The following is a 21,270-nucleotide window of genomic DNA, read 5'->3' on the forward strand; positions in this document are numbered from 1 at the left end:
TTTTTTGTAGATTAAATCTATGGCATTTAAAGCGGTTTTATTAAATTCCTACGAAAATATTATAACAAAAAACATTCGATTATCCTTTTTACAAAACCCTTATTATAAAAATTTCAAATTAGAAAATATTATCAAATTCAGATCCATATTAATCCCTTATACTTTTTGACCATATCATTTTTTAAATTTCTTAGAAAAAACAGATTTTATGGGGGAAAAAAACGAATTGAATAAGAATTTACCTTTACAACATGTGTTGCATGCGTTTTAATATTTCATTTTAAAATTACATATATAAAATTTTCGAATACCCCTAAAGATATGCAATTTTTTATAAAATTTCTTTTAATGAAAATTTCCGACACTGATACTTTATTGGTAATTTTTAAATGTTTTTTTATGATACAATTGACCGACCGGACTAACTGTGCAAATCTATTTCATGTTAAATTGAATGTGGGTTCGCCATAGACTAAAGTTGACATCTATATTTCATGTTAAATTAAATTTCAATGGAAAGAGTTTAGAAGAAAAAAAATACAGGCGAACTTTCATCTATATTGAATATTTCTCCATTCGTCTTTTTTATCAAATATCACCACGAGCAAAAAAAAAAACAAAAGTTGTAAAAAAAAAAAATTAAATTTCCCATTATAATTTCTAAGAATAAGGAATTAAACAAAAAAAAAAACTTTTGACCAAAGGTATAAATAATTTCAAGGTGAATTGTTGCCTAATTTAATTCTAGTTAAAGATGTGCATTATTTTAAATATTGATTTACATTATGATTTGGTTAATTACAATTGTAAAGTGTGGTTTAATATCATTGTATTTATGTACAGCAATTCTGTAATAAGGTCACCAATAATTAAAATGTGAATTATTCTGAAAATAATTTCTAAAAGAATGAAATTCAATTAAAGTAATCATTCCGGTTTAAAAATTTGAAACTAAAAAAATATGTTAATAAATGTATTACTAGTAAAGTATAGAAAATGCTCCCAGATTATGAATATAGAGTAATTCTAACATGATATTATTACCAATAAGTTGCTCAACATGTTGCTTAAAATTAAAATATTCTGATTTTTAGAGAAGATTTTGATTTTAGAACCAGTTGCAAAAAATATGAGAAATACAATTAAAAAAGGGGTAATTTTCACTTTAATATCAGTAAATTGGCTCCGTCTCTATAGTACAATTAATGCTATAGAATTAACAATAACAATATTTTTATAAATTTTTAAATTAATAGTAACAGCTCTAGATACAGATTAGTACAATTAATGCTATAGAATTAACAATAACAATATTTTTATAAATTTTTAAATTAATAGTAACAGCTCTAGATACAGATTTCTAAGGGGCCTTGGACTTGGATTCTCATGAATCGTTGTGCGGACCTGTTAAAATTTATCGGTAGCTTTAATCTTGAGTTCTAATGATCTGGCACGGTGGTGCACATAAGACCTGTATGGTCGAGGTGCTAATTCAATTCGACCCATACATAACATAACATAAAATAAATTAACATATTTGATTTAGCGTATATAATGACTCCCAATTTTCAATTCACTATACAGTTATTACAATCTATTAAAATAATTTAATTTAATATGGCGTTTAGAAAATTTTACTTTCTAACAAAATTTTGGAAGCCTCTTAATTTTTCGAAGATTCTTTAAATTTTTGAAATTTTATTAAAATTCTGTAGATATAATACGTATAAAAATTGTAATCTTTAATCTGTACAATAAATACATATAAATCTGTAATTTGTCTATAATCTGTGATATTGGGAAATATTAGACTAATTAATAAATAATTGGCATAATTGAAGAATTCAAATCTTAACAAAAATATTGTGAAAATTAAATTAAAATTTAAAAATTTCAAGTATATTTTATTTTTATTTATAAATATAGACCAAAATTTTACTATTTTGTATTTTGATCAACAAAATGAATTAAAAACAAAAACAAAATAAAATTCGCAATGTACCCTAAACTTATTTATAAAAATTAAAAAAAAATTCTAAATTTAAAAAGAACCAAAACAAATTGCAAATGTACTTTGCTTGTACAGCTCATTTATTTTCTCTTATTTATTTTTATAATTTTATTTTAATTATTTTTTTTTTTCTAAATTTACTCACTCATCCTTTGATTAACACTTTGAAATTCATTGTCGTATGTTATTGCAAGAAATTGTTTATTTTTTCGCATTTGATTTTTCATTTATAAAAAATTTTAAATACAAAAAAAAAAATATTAATGAATTAATTAATTAATAAAATTAAAATTAATTATTTTTAATTATTTAATAAAAAATTAATGTATTCTACATTAAACACGTTCTATAAAATTGTTACTAATTTAAAATTAATTAAAAATTAAATAAAAATTAATTAAAATTATTTTCACTTTTTATAATTTCTGAAACAAATGAAAATTTTTTTTGTTTATTTTTAAATTACATTAAAAATATTGTTCAAAATTTACGAGATTTACATAGATTTTTAATATATTAAAAAAAAACACACAATTAAAATTTCACGGTCACCGTATAATGAATAAAAAAAAAATTAATATAAAATAACAACGATATTTATTTTTTTATTAATATTAAATAAAAAAATAATTACAAAAAAAAAATAATATTTATTTTGCATTCCTTGCTTTTCGACTATTGACTTTATTCTGAAATACTAAAATTCAATTTGAAAAACAATACAAAAAACAAAACAAAAAAAAAAAAAGATAAATTAAGATTGAAAAATTTTCTGGCCAAAAAAACGACAAAAAAAAAAACATCGTTTTTATGTATTCTAAGTATGTATGTATGTAGATATCTGTACATACAAAAATGTATACAAAATACCTACATACACAAGATATACACGAAACACAACGTACAAAATTTGTGTGATAAATGTTGTATGTTCGAATATAACATACAAATAGTATTACATACATTATATACCCACATTTTGAAAGTATACACGTATGTATGTATATATGTATATATAAGAAATTATTTGAACGTAGGATATCATCATCATTATAATTTTTCTGTTGTTTTTTTTTTTTTTATAAATGATAGTATAATGTTGAGAGAAGAGAGAAGAAGTTGTTTATATTTATGATAATATTGGTTAGTTTGTTATACGAGATGTATAACAAATAAAAATTTTGTAAGAATATAATATAGGAGTGATCTTGAATATTAAATTAAATAAAATAAAAAAAAAATTTTTTTTAAATATTTGGTTAATTAATATCTTGCACTTTTATATTTAGAGTTCTGAGAATATATTAAAAAGGACGCTTTTTGTATAACACTTAAAATATTGTTTTACGTTCAATGAAATAAAATAAACAAAAAATATTTAGCTCACTAAAATAGATGTCAAAAATTAAGAGAAAATAAAATTTTTTAATTCTCATTTTATGCCTGACAATCTCAAATAAATCTTTGTTTATCGTAATAATGTAAACAGACAAAATAACGTTTATTATAATAATGATATCGTAAATTGAATATTAATAATTATCGTATTGATCAAGGAAATAATATAAAAAAAAAATATAATATTGATAATTTAAGAAAATTTTGTACTAAATAATTTTTCATTTACATTGTAATAAAAATACGATATTTAGTAGTGTACTCGAATACTACATTACAATTAATTCAATTACAGTAAAGTAAGCATCAATAACAATTTTTTCAACATTATTGGAAACACAATATACGGCCATGGATATATCGCATTCTTACTGAAAAATTTACGATATTATATTTATAAAAAATTATTAAATTAATAAATTTAAAAAAAAAAATTTAAATTAAATTTCGATTAAAATTTTCTATAAAGCTAAATGAGAACGGTAAAAATGGTTAATCCTAAAAGTTTTTCAACAAAATCAATTTTTATCGTATTTATGCCATATTATTCCATTAATTTACCACTATTGTTTCAATAGTAATTGAAATTCTTTACAAATTCAATTAAACTCACCTCGTACCTTATTTTAACATTTAATCTAATATTATTATAAATATGTCATTGGCGACTCAATATAAATACTTATAACAATATAATAATATCGTCGATGTTTATATATATTATGCAAACAATATATATTATGAATGTGTTATATTGGTTGATTGTTAGTAGACAAAAAAATTCCCAAAAATTTATTTCATTATCAAAAAAAACAAAAAAAGGCAAAAATTAGAAAAAAAAAGAAATATAAAAATTGAATAGGTGGTATTTCTAATATTTTATACCATTTTTGTATGTATATGTATGTATACAAATGCATAATATTACGAAACAAAATATTATATAGACAAAATTTAAGGAAAAATTTTTAGAGAGGAACGACATTCAAAAATATTATTTCTGTTCTTTTTGTTTTTTTTATTAAAAGTATTTGCAGACACGCGATTAACGGTAATTTATTTATTTATCATTTTTATTATTTTCTTTTGATTTTCATTTTTATTCTCTTTATTTTTTTTTGTTTTTATTTAATTTTCCTTTTTCATTTCCTTTTTTTTTAATCGTATAACAGTACACATACGTCTAAATGTGTACTAACGGTATCTTAATACACAATATGTTTATAGGTAAGTGTTTAAAACACATAAGTGATTTGATTTTGGCAAAACAAAATTTTCATTTAAAAATATGAAAAAAACAAAAACAAAAGAAAATTGGTCATAAATGATGGGTGTGACGGCCATTAAATTCGTCATCAATAAGTGAAAATTTTTATAAATATTATAGTGATTAACAAGTGTAGTATAAGGTGATAAGAAGGATAAGTTTTAAATAGTCTAAAAATATAGTCGATGTGTGAGGTCGTCTAAATGTATTTAAAGGATTTAAAGAAAAAAAAGTGTGAGAAAAAAATAAATCAAACCTTTATGATCAGATAAAGGTTTTTTGTTACTAATTTATAAATTAGTTTTATTGTAGTAAAATGGAAGATGAAGAATTTTTATACTGGTATGATAAATAAAATTTATTTCTTCTTCTCTACCGTTATACCGGAATTATTTGTAATTAAAATAATTAATTTTTGTACTTATCTTTTAGTAAAACATTTTATGTAGTAAGTGATAAATTTATTATTCAATAAAGATATCCGTAATATTCAACATTAAAACAAGTCAAAGTATTAATTAAGAGTAGATAAGCTAAAAATATAACAGGGATTTTGTAAAAACAACTAAAGAAACCATATATAGTAAGGTCTCCTTTAAAAATAAAGTACAGATCCATATGGAGCCGTGTAAAAAATCAAGCCTTGGCTTTTCCATATTGCAATTAAAAAAAAGTTTTAACTATAACATTTTAAGTAGCATATTTGTATGTCGAAAGCATTCTAAAATTTAACATTTCAAAATTATAAAGTTCTTGGTGCACAGCAAGAATGCAAGCATTGTTATTAAAAAATTTTGGCTGGTCTTGTTTTAAAAAGTACATATTATAAAATTTCGTATTATACTTTCGGAAACAGTTTAAAGCCGACTTCCGAAATACATTTTAAAAAGATTTTAGAAAATCATTTTTAGTTTAAATTTGAATAACTTAAACTTATTGAACAATATTATTCCTAATCAGTTATCAGCTCTTCGACAACTCTTAATTTTTCCAAAATATTTACATTTTTAAATAATTATTAGTTTTATCTGTAAATTATATATTTAAAATAGAAATTAAACAAAACTATAAATTTTTCTTTTGTTTTTCTTCTAGGTTCAGAAACTTTTTTTTTTTTTTTGATTATATAAGTAGTTTATTTCGTTCCAAAAATATATTTAAAGTATATAATATAATATTGTGTTTTATAAATTTTAAAATACATAATTAATAATAATTACATGTTTTTTGTTTTTTGAAAAAAAATCTATAGTAGATATAGTTGAAAAAATAATATTTAGAAAAAAAAATAGAAAAAACTAAGAATTTTAAATTTTTTTTTTTTTGTTTGTATTTTCCTTTCTTCTACACAAAATCTTTATTTTTGTTTTTTTTTTTTTTTTTTTATTTATTTTAGTTGTAATTTTAATTTTACATACTGCATTGGTTTTTTTTTAATGTTTTAATTACTTTTTCATTATTTTTCTTTTTATATAATTTAATAAACAAATAACAATAATAACAACTCTGTTTCATTTTTCTATTCAATTTTTAATTTAATTTTAATTGTATTTATAATTACTTTTTAATATATATTTAGGTAACATTATTCAGGTTGATATACAAAAATATATTTAATATATATTTCATGAATACATATACATATAAATATTATATTTAATAGCAAAAACTCAAAAAAAAAAATTATTTTTTTTAAACTAAAGAAAAAAAAACAAGAGAAAAATAAATGCAGTGAATAATTTTTAAAAAAGAAAACAAAAAAATTATTTTAAAATATTTTAAGTTAGAAATAAAAAGAATTAAATTCATTATTTTTTTTTATACAATTTAAATATTGAATTATAAATATTATATTACAAAGATAAATAATTTACAATTTATTAAATAATAATTACTAATGTTTACAGTAAAAAATATATAGAAAAAAATTTGTTTTAAAAAAAAAAGAACATTTTTCATTAAAGAAATAAATTTCAGTTTTTTTTTTTATATTGTAAATTTACAAAATATCTTAAAAGTAATAATATAAATTAAAATTATTAAAATAGTAGAGTTTACAAGTTTTATAATTATTATTTTTTTTTTTTGTAATTTATGCATTGATATTATTAAAAATATTTTGATAATAATACAAAAATTTGTTATAAAGTTTATATTTTAAATAAAATTAACAAATTTTCTCATATAATTATTAAATGAAATATTATGCGTATATTTATTTAACAAAAATAAAATATAATTAAGATTAATAATATTAATTTAAAATTAAATTATTAAATCGAAAAAATGTTTAATTAAAACTTAAATAAAAAAAAATTAAATAAAATAAACTAAATTATACAATACGATGGCAAAAAAATTATAAATAGTATAATTTAAAAATTTTTCAAAAATTTTTTATTATAATTTTTTTTAATTAATAATTTTAATAATAAATATTTTTTTTTTATTTATAAAATTGTATTATTTTTTTTAGAGATGATTAATTGAGAGAATATATAGCATTAAAAAACATTGAAAAAAATTAAATTTTTATTTTATTTTCAATAGTAATAATAGATTTTTAAGAGAATTATTATTTTTTTATTAGATTGATTAATATTATAGGTAATATAATTATATAGGGTGAAAAAATTTATACTTTTATTATAATAATGTCATTTTTTTTTTTTTGTTTCTTATTTTATATTTAAATTGATAAATTATTGTTTTTTGTAATTATTTTGTGAAAATTAAAATAGTAAGTAAATATATTTATAAAGAAATATATTAAATATATAAATTGCTTTAGTTGTTTTTTAAAGATTTTTGCATTTCAATAAGATATTTGGCATTAAAAATATTTTTTTAAATTGAAATCATTTAATTTTAAATAAATTTATTTCATATTTTCGTGCTATTTTAATTACTAAAAAAAAAAAAAGAAAATCTTATAGAATCTTATTTGAATTTTGCAATTTAAGTTTTCTAAACATTTTACATAATATATTTACGTACATTATTTACTTAGTAGAATTATTTTAAACAATATTTTTTTTATATATTTTTAAGGGATTTCGATATTCATTTTTTTTTTTGGTTGTGACAAATGAACTATTTTATAACTTAAATTAAATTAACTTATATTGCTAAAGAACCTGTTCTTGTTGAATTTTCCAATTTACAAAAAAAAAAATGTATAACAGCACCAGGTTCTGAATTTGTTTTTTATTTTTAAATTTTGTTAATAATAATAATAAAAATTGTAACAAAAAAATGTAGCTACTTACAATCTAATTAAAAAAATTATAAAATTAAATTATTAAAATAAATTTTTTTTTTTTGAAAAATTAATTCAATAAACTTATTATACACAATTACTAAATATAATTCAAAAATCGTTTTATCTATTCAAAAATATTGCATTTTCTCTAATTTTTTTCAATTTTTAATTCATTGGTTATAATCAAAACCTAAAAATATTGAACACCAACGTCTATGTTTTTCTCCAAGTAGCCCTTCTGATTTTTTTAAAGCTAATAAAAATTTATTTTCAACTTTTGTTACTTTATTTAATGGTTCTTCTTCAAGATCATGATCTTGATTTTCATATTCCATTGTTTCATCATTATTTATATCACCATTTATATCATGTTGATTATCATCATTATTATCCTTATTTTTATGATTGCCATTTTTTATATGTTCATTATTATTATGATTGTGATTCATGTAACGTGAATTATTCGTAAATTCTTTACAATTATCAACAATAAATTTTAATGATGCTCTACGATGAAAATCAAATGATTCGAATGGTCCATAAAAATTTTTTGATTCATCACAAAATTTAATATCATATGCGGCAATATTACAACAAAATAAAAATGATTTTATAATATTATTGTCGATTTTTTTTAAATCAACACCAGGTAACAATGTATCTAAAATATCATTTGTATTTGTAACATGATCAATTACATAAAAATTAATGAATTCAATAAGAGATTTTAAATCTTGTTCCTTATCAAAATAACGTATTTCATAAAGCTTTTTTAATATAAATTGCCTATAATGATAGCAGCTATAATCGCTAATATGTTTTTTAATAAATTTTTCTGTCATTATTATTTCTGATTTTAATAAATGTGGTGCTTTTTGAATAACCCATTCACGATGTGTCCATGCATGATAATTACTTGAACTTCTATCACCACATCGATCACATATTGCAATTTCAAATGACCAATCAATTGATTCATAACCTTTTATAATAAAAATTTATAATAGAAAAAAAAAAGAAAAAGTATTAATAAAAATTTACAAATTTTTATTTAAAATTTTAAATTAAATTACTTCGGAATGAAAATAACCATCGTCTATAACTAAATGCTTCATTTGATTTTGGTTTAACAGATAAAACTAATGATGCAAATTGAAATTCTCTATGAAGTTCAAGTTTATTTTTTTCAACTAAAACCCTTCGTATATGCCAAAATGTTGTTACATCTGAATTAATTAATAGTGCTATATTGACATATTTTATTATAGAATCACTATGACAATAACGATTTGCTAATTTTAATGCCAAAATTTGTTCATGAGCATACATATAAACTGGTTTGGCACACCATGATTCTAATCCTAAATTGTGATCTTCATGAAGAACTGGTGATCGATTCTTTTGATCTGCAGATGTTGGTACAATAGCAAATGATGATCTAAAATATCAAGAATATAAAAAAACATGATTAATTTTTAATTAATTTTCAATATTAAACAAGACAAACTCTGGAATATTAAATTAGGGCGAATTTTCATAAAACAAAACTAGCAATAAAAATCCTAGCACAAAAAATTTTGTTTTCCAAAACAAAATTTGGAAAAATATCTTCATATACGAAACACTCTTTTTTGCATTTTAATATAAAAAATCATATTAAGATAGGAAAGTAGTTATACTTAGACCAACCTATCAATACAATATTCAAAAATGAAAAATCAGAAAGCTTATTTGAGCACCTATAAATTTTGAAATGAAAAGATTCATATAAAATTAAAAAACAAGAAAACAAATCAAACATATTGAAGAGATAAAAATTATGAATTAGCATAAAAATATCGTGGTGTTAATGAGAATTTGTACGGCTAGATAAGCAAAATAATGTTTGTCCATTTAATAAACATTAGGTATACCTATCTACCTACCAACCTACACATAAAAAATTACAGATAAGTAACAAAATTTTGAATAGAAAATGCTATGATAAAAAATTTTGTTATTTATTCAAGCTTTCATCTATAATTTGTTAATTTATATTCAAATAACTAAATATAAAATTGAATACTAATTTTAGATTTACTATACAAATACAATAATATTAAAATTTAAAACAAGCGTATTTAAAAAAAAAGGTAGGTTATCTACAAATAAAATAAATGACGAAATTATTGAATTTTTTAGGTATTTACATAAATTGATTTGATTTTTTGTATAAATTTCTTTATTAAATTTTAAAATAGCTACATATTTATTTATTTTTTTTTTTAATACTATGTAATGGGCGTTAACTTTCGTAATAAGGCTATGATGCTATTTTAAATTGAATTTTCTTTTATTACTCTTAATTAATTTTGTTTCGGATCTAAATTAAATTGGCTTTAAATAAGAGAACAATAAAAGACATAAGTAGGTACCAATATACTTACAAATCGGTGTCCTTGACAAACACTGCATGAATTTCATTTATTATTTTCTCACATAAAACATCATTTTCACTATCATTTTCCATTTTTCAATTTAATATTAATTGAAAAATAACCTAAAAACTAATTTAATTTTTATTATAATTCTTATAACGAATATTTTTCAATAACTCTGTTGAATAAAAATTATTTTATATTCAATAGAATTTATTTACTAAAATTAAAAATAAAAATTCTTATTTTAATTTTATAAAGCAAAATTTGTTTTCACAGCACGCCTGTGACATTGTGTGAAATTTATTATTATTGACGTTTCTTGGGAATAGAAATAACGATAGCAACTATTTTTGATTTTACTTAGACATTATTGTGTATAGCAATATAAAATTAAGTTGCCATACATTTTGTTATTGTTTGTGAAAAAAAAAACTGTTCACTATATTCAATTCAATGAAAATTACTAAAATACTTCAATAAAATAAACAATACTTTATTTTTGTTTCTCTGAATTAATGTTATAAATATTAGATGCACATAATACGTAATAGAAAATTATTCTGCCAGTTATAAGGCTGAAACTAGTTTTGGTCTGATGATTTGTAAATTATTTTAAAATCTTCAATTAACACACAAAATGTAGAGTAGAACTGGACAATTCCCTTATGTATGAAGGTATTAGAATTTCCTACCTTTTACCGCTTTGTAAGGATTTGATGTTAACATGAAACAAATTTCCACTCACTGAGCTATTTAAGTTTTTAGTTCTTTTACTGATTCTGTTAATAGTTTTCTATGAGATTTTCGAATATGATCTTTCAAAATAAATTGCATTGAAAATTTTTTATTACAATGCTCACACGATATATTCTTTTCACTGTCACTTAAATGAATATCTTTATGTTTTTTTAGTGATGAAACAGTTGTATAGGATTTATTACAACCTGGTGCATTACATATAAAATTTCTTTCACCAGTATGTGTTACCATATGCTGTTTTAAATGAACTTTAAGTATAAATGACTTAGAACAAATTTCACATTGATATTGTCTTAATTGTTTATGAAATCTCATATGAATTTCGAGCTCATAAGATGTTCTACATTTTTTTCCACACTGTTCGCATTCATGATTTTCAAAACCAGCTCCTAAAAGGATATTATTGAAGAAAATATTTATTTAAAAATTTGTCAATTTATTTAGAAAGTTAAATGGATTTTTTTTTTATTAACCTGTGTGAATCCATCTATGTGATGAAAGTTGATATTTTGTAATAAAAGATTTTTTGCAAAAATCACATACAAAAACATTTTCATTCATATGCTTTTTCATATGATAATTAAAATTTTGTCTATCAGTAAAATTTGCTCCACATTTTGTACATAAATAACTTTTTATTGTATTATTATTATTAATTGATAAATTATTGGTGGTTTTAGAGTTATTAGTTAATTGTGATATATCTTCAAATTTTTTATTTTCATGAAATGATTCGTTGTCGTTACTAATTTCTTCATTATTTAGATTTTTTAAAACAATATCTTCGTCTGATGTTTCAAGATATTCCAATTCAAAACTTTCTTGAATTTCTTCGTTTGTACTAGTATTGGTTTCGCTTATTGAATCTAGTTCTAAAAAAGAATTAATGGTTTTTTAATATTTAAATATAGAATTAAAAGCATGTACTTTGGCGTATGGTAAATTCCTTTTCGTAGATTCGTCTCAAGCGCAAAAGAGATTTACTACAACTTTCTAAAAACCAATTAATATCTTCAATTTTACATAAGCAAGAGTAACATATTTTATGTGGTATATTTTCTAAATAGTCATTTTCAAATACATTTTCCATTTTTCTGTTTAATATTTCTACCACCCAATCGCATACACCATTTTCCAAATTACTCAAATGATCATGTTTTTCTGCACAAAATCGGCAATATTTTTCCATAATTTAATGAAAATGTAAAAAATCTAATACGTAAATAATTTTTTAAAATTATTCTTTTAATTTTTTAGATATTATTTTTTTAAAAATTTCAATTTCAAAAATTTTTGGTTACTTAGAATATTTTTATTGTTTTTCATAGCAAAGTAAACAAATAATGACGTTTCTTTTGCAATATGAACTTAAACATTTCAATTTGGCATTTTTATTCTGTATACAAAACCCAAAAAACCAATAAAACTTTGCATTGACGCATTTTCCTATTGAAAAGTCACTTTGAGTTCTGTAAAGTCAATTGCTTATTGTCAACAGACAGCTGATAGAAGTTTATATTTGGTTTGACAATTATAACCAAAATTAATCGCACTATTTTTTTTTTGTAAAAACAATTGATAAATTTCTTTTATTTATTGATATTTTTCAAAATTTTAATAGACAAAACAAAATGGCAACAAAAGTAGTTGCAACAGCAACTATTAGAGCAGTCAAAGGAAGAAAATTAATACCGACACGAGCTGCTTTAACATTAGTAAGCATAAAATAATTATTATTCTATTATGTAGCTACATACAATAAAATATAATGATTAGATGTGCAAAACAATGTTTTAAATCTTTTGATTTCGTAACAAAAACAAAGTGACTATTTATAGTTTTAATTTTCTCATTTTATTTTAGACACCGTCAGCTGTAAAGAGAGTGAAGGAACTCTTAACTGGAAAACCAGAATTTGTTAGTAAAAAAATGGAAACTTTGATGAATATTTTATAGAAAAATTGAATAAAATCTTTTCTTTACATTTTTAGAGCGGTTTAAAAATTGGAGTGAGGCAAAGAGGATGTAATGGACTTTCATATACGTTGGATTATGCCAAAGAAAAAGGTAAACAATTTCAAGGTCACTTGATTTTTATTAAAAAAAAAATACTGCAATTATAGATAAACTTGACGAAGAAGTTGCTCAGGATGGAGTTAAAATATTTATTGATAAGAAGGCACAATTATCACTTTTAGGTAAATATATATGTAGTTCAGTAACAAAATTGTAATTTATTTAAATTCAAATAATTTTTAAAATGACTAGGATAATAAAGATTATTATCCATTATTTTCAAGTTCAAATCGGCAAAAACAGTACATATCTAATTAAAATTTAATTTTAGGTACTGAAATGGACTATGTGGAATCGAAATTATCTAGTGAATTTGTTTTTAATAATCCAAATATTAAGGGAACATGTGGTTGTGGCGAATCATTTAGCTTGTAATTTGATAAATCAGATCAGTACAGAAAATTTAGCGTTAAATGTAAATTCATGTACTAAATGGATATTTAAATATTCTTGAAAATTATTGTAAAAATATACGCTTTGTTGAAACTCTAGTAATAGTAAATATAGAAAAAATTATTATTTAAATCAAATGTTATAAAAAATTATCATTTGATCCTGATAAAATGATTTCAATTGTATATAACATTCAAATTTCTTATTAAGATATAAGAAGTGTTATTAAAAAAGAGTCAGTTGCTCAAAATCTAGTTTTAGAAGAACATAAGTATTAAAAACCCCTAAATTAGACATAACTAGCACAAGTAAACCTGGATTTACTGCTCTTCGCAATTCTATTATATTAAATAGAAAATGGTACTATCACTCTACAAGTTTACAGACCGACCGTACAAATTTGGAAAAACTCCGTTCTAAGCTATGTTTATAAAAACACTTTATTAAGAACAATCGTTTTAATCTTACAGTAATTTGGTATTCATTTTACTTAAATTGTGATTCTTTGTCTAGAATGATCCTGATTTCTTTATCGAAATTGGAATTTTAATTTAAAAATTAAAGCAGAAAACAATGCACTAACGCAGTTCCAAAAAAGCAATAAAAAATTTTAACATTTTTTAAACAGTTTATGTATTTTTCTGTGCAGTGTTAATTGGAGAGTATTGTTTACAGAATATTACTAATAAATTGTGAACGAAAAAAATATGAACATCAAATAATCTTAATACTAAATAGTGTCATGTCTTTGAACTCTGTTTTTGCAAAACCCTTAAATATATACTTGCTTTTATCGTTAAAAAATTGATATGTCAGTTTAATATCGTATTTAATATGACATATTAAACGTCAGACAAATGTCTCTTTTTGAAAATAAAAATTGCAGACGTCAACTTAAGAAAGAAAAAGACCAGCCAGCCATTTTGGATTTTCGTGTTGTGGAACAAATTAAATATCTAATTTTTTTTTAATTTAAGGGAAAAAACTGCACTTTGTTTAATTAAAAGTAGTTAAGAAAATGTTTATTATTTCATTAAGGTGAATTAAATGTTAGTATTTGTTATTTGTATCTAAAAGTTATTCACATTTTCCGGTTTAATATACAAGACAAATAAAAAAATTAAACCTAGTCTGGCTATAGTGAAAACAATGACCTCCTGCTATCCGACTATAGTAAAATTACAATACATTCTGAAACATTATTCATCATAAATGTAATATATCGAATATATATCTGTTTTGAAAAATATTTAACACCAAAACCTTTAATAATAAAGAAAATTGGAATTGGAAAATTAATCAGAACATAAAAGTAATTTTGAAGGAGAAGACGAAGGAAAATGAAGGGGCATTGATCTCTCTTCCGGTGCCTCTGTGCATAAAATGTGTATTGTTTAATCTTACACATTCATTAACATAAAATTGAAAATTTATATTGAAAATTTGAATGATTCAAGAAATTTTTACGCAAGGTAAAAAGAAAATTTTCAATATTACGATATAATTTTCATATAAAAAAATAATTTTAAATAAGACGCCTGAAAAGTTCATTCAAAATTTTTTTTTTTTTATCAAAAACAATAAAAGGCAACGATAAATATCTAGTACATAATGGCAGATTTAATACGAATGGGAGGTGTGGTTGTTATCCAAAAGGATAAATTAGAATCACCTTCAACAGAATCGGAAGATGGTGGAAATGGAGCTGTTGGCGGTGTCGGTGGTGGTGGTGTTAATATAATTAGTAATGCAACTACTGCTGGAGGTTTTGATCTTGCTGATTTAGCACAAGAATTAGATCAAGATGAATTTGATGGACCAAATTTATTAAATGGTAAGATTTGAAAAACAAAAAAAATTAAATCATTCGTGAACTTGTAATAGGTACAAATTGTGTTACATCTCAGTTTATTGAAATGAAACTTTTTTTTTTCCATAAATTTTTTGTTATACTGAAAAAATATAAAAGAAAATTCAAATATTATTTTTTGATTTCCTTTTGTTGTCCATTTTTTTTATGTTGTAATTTATTCTGGTTTTCAGCGTAGAACCTTATATTAAATAGGTGGAAATAACCTACTATCATAAAAAAAGTAAATATTTTTCAATGAGTCATAGAACTTTTTGTAATGGAATTATGAATTTTTTATTTTGTATCTATTTATATTAATAATAGTAGGTACCTATATGTGTACATATTATAGTGTAGTGAAATTAAAGAAAAAAACTTGCGGTCAAATTCTACTTTGCGCAGTTCAATGAAAATAAATCTCCTATTTCTAAACTTTCTAAAACTTAAATGTCAATCATTATATTATGAAAATCTTTATCAATAGATAAAAATAACATGTTTCCTAAAATAAATAATCAATTCTTTTCTACTTCTTTATGTTTATTAAAGAAAAATGGGTTAGTGTATTATACTTGAATTAAAAAACAATCTTATAAATAATTGCGCATATTATATTTGAGAGTATTAAGGTGTTATTTAATAAATTTTATAATTCAAAACTAGTATACCTAATTATTTTAATATAAAATATTAAAAATTTTATATTATGCCCTGCTTACGAACAAAAAAATTTAATAATTTATTCTCAACTTTACTATTAATTTATTAAAATACATTGAAATGTTCTATTATTTATATAAAATTTTAGGAATTTTATGTAACAAAGCTGTAAAAATCTTATTCAGTTTGGAATTATTAATTATTTTGAAGAATTTACAATCAAATTTGCTTTCTTATAAGTAGTCTTCAACTTTTTGACACAATTTTCATCTTAGTAATACAAAAAAAAAATCGATTATTTCCTTATTGATTTTAATAATTTTCCTCTTAAATAGTTCTGTGCTCTCTAATTTTTAAAGGAATATTAATTATAACTAATATTAGTTATTATTAAAATTATTTAATTGATTATTTAATACTTGTTTCTTGAAATATATTTTAATTACTTATTAAATAATAAAAATAATTAATAGAATATTTTATTTATACAAATAAAAATATTATAATTTCGATTTTACTTCAATTTTTATTTTATTTATTTTGTGTACATACCTAAATTGTGTTCTTATTCATATTTGTTTTATTAAAATATTCTTACTTTTGGTTTTGATGGTTTCGCGTGAATAATTAATTAAAGCATTCAGTCGAAAAATAACAATAGTTTGCAATGTTATTATTATTATCGTATGAGAATTGAAAAAAATATAAAAGAAAATTAATAAGAAATAAAAAAGCTTTTGTTTATTTTTTTCGAATATAAATTATGAAGATATAGGCCTCTTTATATACAAGAAATGGGATTTTTTCATTTACTCTTTGTAGTTCAATCAATTCAAATGTGTGATTGGCTTTTCATATCAAGATTTTTGTATTATGTTTAAATAAGGAACGAAAAAAAAATGGTTGATTTATTTATGGAAAATTTATTAATGCAATAAACTTTTTTTTTTAGTTTCGAATTGAAAAATTCAATATTTTGTTTTATAACTTTTGGTACCTAAAATAATTGTGTTTTACTAAATAAATTCTTGTTTGCAATCAAGAATTCAGAATTAAAATGTCTCAAGAAATATTATTATTTGGACTTTGTAAGGAAAAATTTGCATTTTTTTCCCGATTTACCAGTCTTTAAAAACACTAATGATAATTCTCTTTAAATTAGGTGAACGTCCAGCAATTATTGCACCACCAGAGAGTGAATGGTATCATGGTAGATTGGACAGATTTTCAACCGAGCATAGATTGAGAGGTGCTGCAAGACTTGGAAGTTATTTAGGTAAATTATAATAGAAATATTAATTTAAGATTTATGAAGAAATAGAAAATACATTTAATTTTTTTGTGTTTTTTTTTTTTAGTAAGAGAGAGTGATCGAAAACCTGGTTCATATGTACTCAGTTATTTGGGACGTACTGGTATTAATCATTTCAGGTACTTCTTTATTTATATGAAACGAAAAAAATTAACTTAATTTTTTACATAAATTATACATATTTTAAATAATTTTATTTAAAAAATTGCAGAATTACCGCAGTTTGTGGTGATTTTTATATTGGAGGTCGTCAATTTGTATCACTAAGTGATTTAGTTGGTTACTATACATCATGTAGTGATTTATTGAAACGTGAAAGATTGGTATATCCGGTACCACCGCCAGAGCCGGTAAATGATAAAAAACGTGTTGTGGCAATTCTACCATATACAAAAATGCCTGATACTGATGAATTAAGTTTTCAAAAAGGTGATATATTTTTCGTTCACAACGATATGGGTGATGGTTGGCTTTGGGTAACAGCACATCGAACTGGTGAGCAAGGAATGATATTTAGAGAATTAGTCGAAGATTTAGATCCAGCTATAGATCCAAATACAGTATTTCCATGGTTTCATCCAAATTGCACAAAAAATGAAGCTGTTGATATGTTAGTTAAAGGTATAAACATTTATTTTATTCTTTCAGTTGAAATATCTATATGAAAATAAATACATTTTTTAGCTGGTCCTGGAAGTTTTCTAGTCCGACCTAGTGATAATTCCCCTGGAGATTACTCATTATTTTTTCATATAAAAAATACGATTCAAAGATTTAGAATTGAGAAAAAAGGAGTTCGATATCTAATGGGCGGAAGAACATTTGAATGTTTGGATGCAGTAATATTAAGATATCGAAAAGAACAAATTGTTGAAGGAGCAACGCTAACTAATCCTGTAATTTGAAATTTATTTAAAGATTTAAAATTTTCGTACATAAAAATAAATAATGAAACAAAATTTTAGGTTGTTAATGGATCACAACCAGAATTTCAATCACAATTTCATCCAATTGAAAAAGCAGAGAAAATTTATGCTACGTTACGAGAATGTCGTGATCAAATTGGTTTGAAAAAAATTAAAGGTATTAAACATCATGGTTATTTATATAAAAAATCAGATAAGACTGCCAAATGGAAACAATTATATTTTGCATTAATAAGTGAGTCTTCTGAAACTCATTTATGCTTTTATGACAATCCAAAAAAGACAAAACCAAAAGGATTAGTTGATTTATCCTGCGCCTATTTATATCAGTGCCATGATTCACTTTGGGAACGTTCATTTTGTTTTCAAATTGTTGAAAGAGCATTACCATGTTTAGCAACTGTAACATATTTATGTGCACCTAGTCAAGATAGTTATGTCGAATGGATAAATGCATTAAAACCACAATGTGTATCACAATTGAGCCGTGCTCAATTAAAAGTACCAAGTCTGAGAGAATTAAGATGTTTAAATTTACATGTGCTTGAAGCACATAGATTACCATTCAAATTGGTCCCACATCCATATTGTAGTATTTCATTAAATCAAGTAAAAATTGGTAAAACAAGAGTTAAAATTGCACCTGATCCAGTTTGGGAGGAAGAATTTGTTTTAGAGTAAGCATAGTTTGAAATTAAAAACGAAATTTCTAAAAATATATTTGTATTTAAATTTTTTTAGCGATGTGCCACCAGATGTCGCCATATTAACAATTACAGTATTAAGTCGTGGTAAACGTGGTAAGGATTCCGAAGTAGCAGAATTGACAATAGATTTGGCCAATTTGAAAAATGGTCAAGAAACTGAAGAATGGTATTCATTAACTGGGATGACTCCTGTTAGTGAATGGGGCTCGTTACGTTTACGAATGCGTTATTTAGATGATCTTATTATGCCATCTGATGAATACAGTCCTTTGCAACAATTATTACTTGAACAAGAATTAACATCTGTAAAAGCATTAGCTGAATTATGCCATAATGATCGTATACCATTAGCAACATCATTATTACGTGTTTTTCGTAATGAAAAGCGTGAAACAGAATTAATTCGTGTACTCTGTCAAGCAGAAATTGCTCGTGAAAGTGAAACAACAACGTTATTTAGAGGTGCATCATTAGCAACAACACTAATGGATTTATATATGCGTGCTGAATGTACAGGCTTCTTAATAGCAGCAGTATCGGAAACAATACAAAAAATTTTAGAAACAAAGCAGTCAGCTGAATTGAATCCGACTAAGATGGATGTAAATGACGATGCTTGTTCAAATGCAGAATTTTTATTACAAATTTTAGATCAAGTTACACAATCGATATTCACTTCACCAGATGCATGTCCACGAACTGTAAGATATATTTGTAATTGTTTACAAAAATCTGTTGTTGCCAAATGGCCAACAGAACGATGGGTTAGAACACGAGTTGTCTCCGGTTTTATATTTTTAAGATTAATATGTCCAGCTCTATTAAATCCACGACAATTCAGTTTAGTTAACGAAACACCACCGACTGCAGCAACACGTTCATTGGTAATGATAGCTAAATGTTTACAGAATTTGGCAAATTTAGTTGAATTTGGTGGAAAGGTATAATTTATTTGTAAAATATTGAAATTGATTTTAAAATATTGGTTTTAATTTATTTTTTTTAGGAACCATATATGGAAGTTGTTAATCCATTCATATTAAAAAATAAAGAACGAATGATCGTTTTTATGGATCAACTTTCATCAATAACGGATCCAAGTCCTCCACCCGGTCAATATATTGAACCAAATGCAAATAATATTTGCGCAGATACAGGTAATTTTATCAATTCTCATTCTTTAATTTTTTTTTTTTAATATAAAATCATAAATATTTTAGGACGAGATTTAGCAACATTACATCATATATGTGTGTCATATTTACCAGAACTTCAACAACTTATGAAAACAAATTCATCTCTTAAAAAACTTGTTACCGTTACAGATATGTTAACAAAGCACAAATTAAAATATAAGGAAATGATAAGTTAAAAGTAGTAAAATGAAAAAAAAAAACACAAAAAGAAAAGGAAAAAAAATTAAGTAAAATAATGGAAATGAAGGAAAAAAAGAAAATTATCTAAATGTTAATCACATACAACGCCAATATTGAACAAAACACACAAACAAAAATATATATTAAAAAATTTAAACATTAATAAAAATAAGTTATACTAATTTATATTTATAAATTATATTGTATATGAATTATAAATATGTAATTATTACATAAAAAACTTTATGTACTCGTAATATCTTAAAAAAAAATACAATCGTTTGTCACAAAAATTTTTAAGTCAGTTTAACGCAAAATATCAATAAAACGATTTTTTTTTTTTCATAAATTTTAATATTTTTGTTATTATTATAAAATTACTTTTTTTTTGGAAAAATATGCATTTATTTATAGAATATAGGAAATTTTCTTTTCATGTTAAATTTTCCTTTCAAAGCATTATTTGAATTTAAAATTTCAACTAATGATCTTACATTAAAAATATACATAAAAATGTTGATCCTAAAGACATATAGATAGATTTACTTCTAATATGAATTTTTTTCTAAATTTTATGTTCATTTCAAAATAATCTATAAAATTTATTTAATGGTTGTTTGAAAAAAAAAAACTAATAAATTAATGTAATAAATATTATTTTTTTCTTTTAAATAATTTTGAATAAGAAATTTCTTTATAAAATTATTTACACAAGAAACCTTTTTAACAAAATGTTTAAAAACCTTTTTTTTATACTTTTATTTTGGTTGTAATTTAATTAATTGTAAATTCAATTAAAAACAATCAAAAAGCAAAATTCAAATTTTTGGTGCTTAATATTTCATTTCTTA

General features: G+C 22.2%; 4 protein-coding genes across 5 annotated transcripts; 2 read left to right on the forward strand and 2 right to left on the reverse strand.

The window, feature by feature from the left end:
- Positions 1–7,738: 7,738 nt before the first annotated feature.
- Positions 7,739–10,638, reverse strand: LOC129607685 (protein prenyltransferase alpha subunit repeat-containing protein 1). The gene is made up of 3 exons (XM_055518840.1): positions 10,365–10,638; positions 9,012–9,376; positions 7,739–8,920 (listed from the first exon to the last, which is right to left on the reverse strand). Exons 1-3 carry the CDS (start codon positions 10,445–10,447, stop codon positions 8,109–8,111), a joined length of 1,260 nt encoding a protein of 419 aa, XP_055374815.1. The 5' UTR covers positions 10,448–10,638; the 3' UTR covers positions 7,739–8,108.
- A 148-nt stretch (positions 10,639–10,786) lies between these two features.
- LOC129607686 (zinc finger protein 431-like) lies at positions 10,787–12,390 on the reverse strand. Its single transcript, XM_055518841.1, has 3 exons — positions 12,045–12,390; positions 11,591–11,989; positions 10,787–11,506 (listed from the first exon to the last, which is right to left on the reverse strand). The coding sequence occupies exons 1-3, from the start codon at positions 12,304–12,306 to the stop codon at positions 11,112–11,114; spliced, it is 1,056 nt and encodes a 351-aa protein (XP_055374816.1). The 5' UTR covers positions 12,307–12,390; the 3' UTR covers positions 10,787–11,111.
- Positions 12,391–12,620: 230 nt separating this feature from the next.
- LOC129607714 (iron-sulfur cluster assembly 1 homolog, mitochondrial) lies at positions 12,621–13,723 on the forward strand. Its single transcript, XM_055518878.1, has 5 exons — positions 12,621–12,832; positions 12,981–13,034; positions 13,109–13,184; positions 13,241–13,315; positions 13,465–13,723. Exons 1-5 carry the CDS (start codon positions 12,749–12,751, stop codon positions 13,566–13,568), a joined length of 393 nt encoding a protein of 130 aa, XP_055374853.1. The 5' UTR covers positions 12,621–12,748; the 3' UTR covers positions 13,569–13,723.
- A 1,166-nt stretch (positions 13,724–14,889) lies between these two features.
- Positions 14,890–20,822, forward strand: LOC129607640 (ras GTPase-activating protein 1). 2 transcript variants are annotated; one of them, XM_055518771.1, is made up of 10 exons: positions 14,890–15,058; positions 15,174–15,420; positions 17,261–17,374; positions 17,457–17,529; positions 17,622–18,031; positions 18,095–18,306; positions 18,376–19,013; positions 19,078–19,984; positions 20,050–20,200; positions 20,264–20,822. In XM_055518771.1, the coding sequence occupies exons 2-10, from the start codon at positions 15,198–15,200 to the stop codon at positions 20,413–20,415; spliced, it is 2,880 nt and encodes a 959-aa protein (XP_055374746.1). In that variant the 5' UTR covers positions 14,890–15,058; positions 15,174–15,197; the 3' UTR covers positions 20,416–20,822. The 2 variants fall into 2 exon arrangements, with proteins under 2 accessions (XP_055374746.1, XP_055374747.1); XM_055518772.1 differs by lacking the exons at positions 14,890–15,058; positions 15,174–15,420 and adding an exon at positions 16,946–17,186.
- The last annotated feature ends 448 nt before the right edge of the window (positions 20,823–21,270 follow it).

Source organism: Condylostylus longicornis, unplaced genomic scaffold (assembly GCF_029603195.1).
Source record: "Condylostylus longicornis isolate FDR11 unplaced genomic scaffold, ASM2960319v2 ptg000028l, whole genome shotgun sequence".
In the NCBI taxonomy this organism is placed as follows: Eukaryota; Metazoa; Arthropoda; class Insecta; order Diptera; family Dolichopodidae; genus Condylostylus; species Condylostylus longicornis.

Coding starts and splice junctions, on each gene's coding strand:
- LOC129607685 (XM_055518840.1), bottom strand. CDS start 10,447: ATGGAAAATGATAGTGAAAATGATGTTTTATGTGAGAAAATAATAAAT. Junction 9,377..10,364: donor TTTGTCAAGGACACCGATTT/GTAAGTATATTG, acceptor TTGATATTTTAG/ATCATCATTTGCTATTGTAC. Junction 8,921..9,011: donor ATGGTTATTTTCATTCCGAA/GTAATTTAATTT, acceptor TTATTATAAAAG/GTTATGAATCAATTGATTGG.
- LOC129607686 (XM_055518841.1), bottom strand. CDS start 12,306: ATGGAAAAATATTGCCGATTTTGTGCAGAAAAACATGATCATTTGAGT. Junction 11,990..12,044: donor GGAATTTACCATACGCCAAA/GTACATGCTTTT, acceptor ATTCTTTTTTAG/AACTAGATTCAATAAGCGAA. Junction 11,507..11,590: donor ACATAGATGGATTCACACAG/GTTAATAAAAAA, acceptor ATATCCTTTTAG/GAGCTGGTTTTGAAAATCAT.
- LOC129607714 (XM_055518878.1), top strand. CDS start 12,749: ATGGCAACAAAAGTAGTTGCAACAGCAACTATTAGAGCAGTCAAAGGA. Junction 13,185..13,240: donor GGATTATGCCAAAGAAAAAG/GTAAACAATTTC, acceptor CTGCAATTATAG/ATAAACTTGACGAAGAAGTT. Junction 13,316..13,464: donor GGCACAATTATCACTTTTAG/GTAAATATATAT, acceptor ATTTAATTTTAG/GTACTGAAATGGACTATGTG.
- LOC129607640 (XM_055518771.1), top strand. CDS start 15,198: ATGGCAGATTTAATACGAATGGGAGGTGTGGTTGTTATCCAAAAGGAT. Junction 17,375..17,456: donor AAGACTTGGAAGTTATTTAG/GTAAATTATAAT, acceptor TTTTTTTTTTAG/TAAGAGAGAGTGATCGAAAA. Junction 20,201..20,263: donor TAATATTTGCGCAGATACAG/GTAATTTTATCA, acceptor TAAATATTTTAG/GACGAGATTTAGCAACATTA.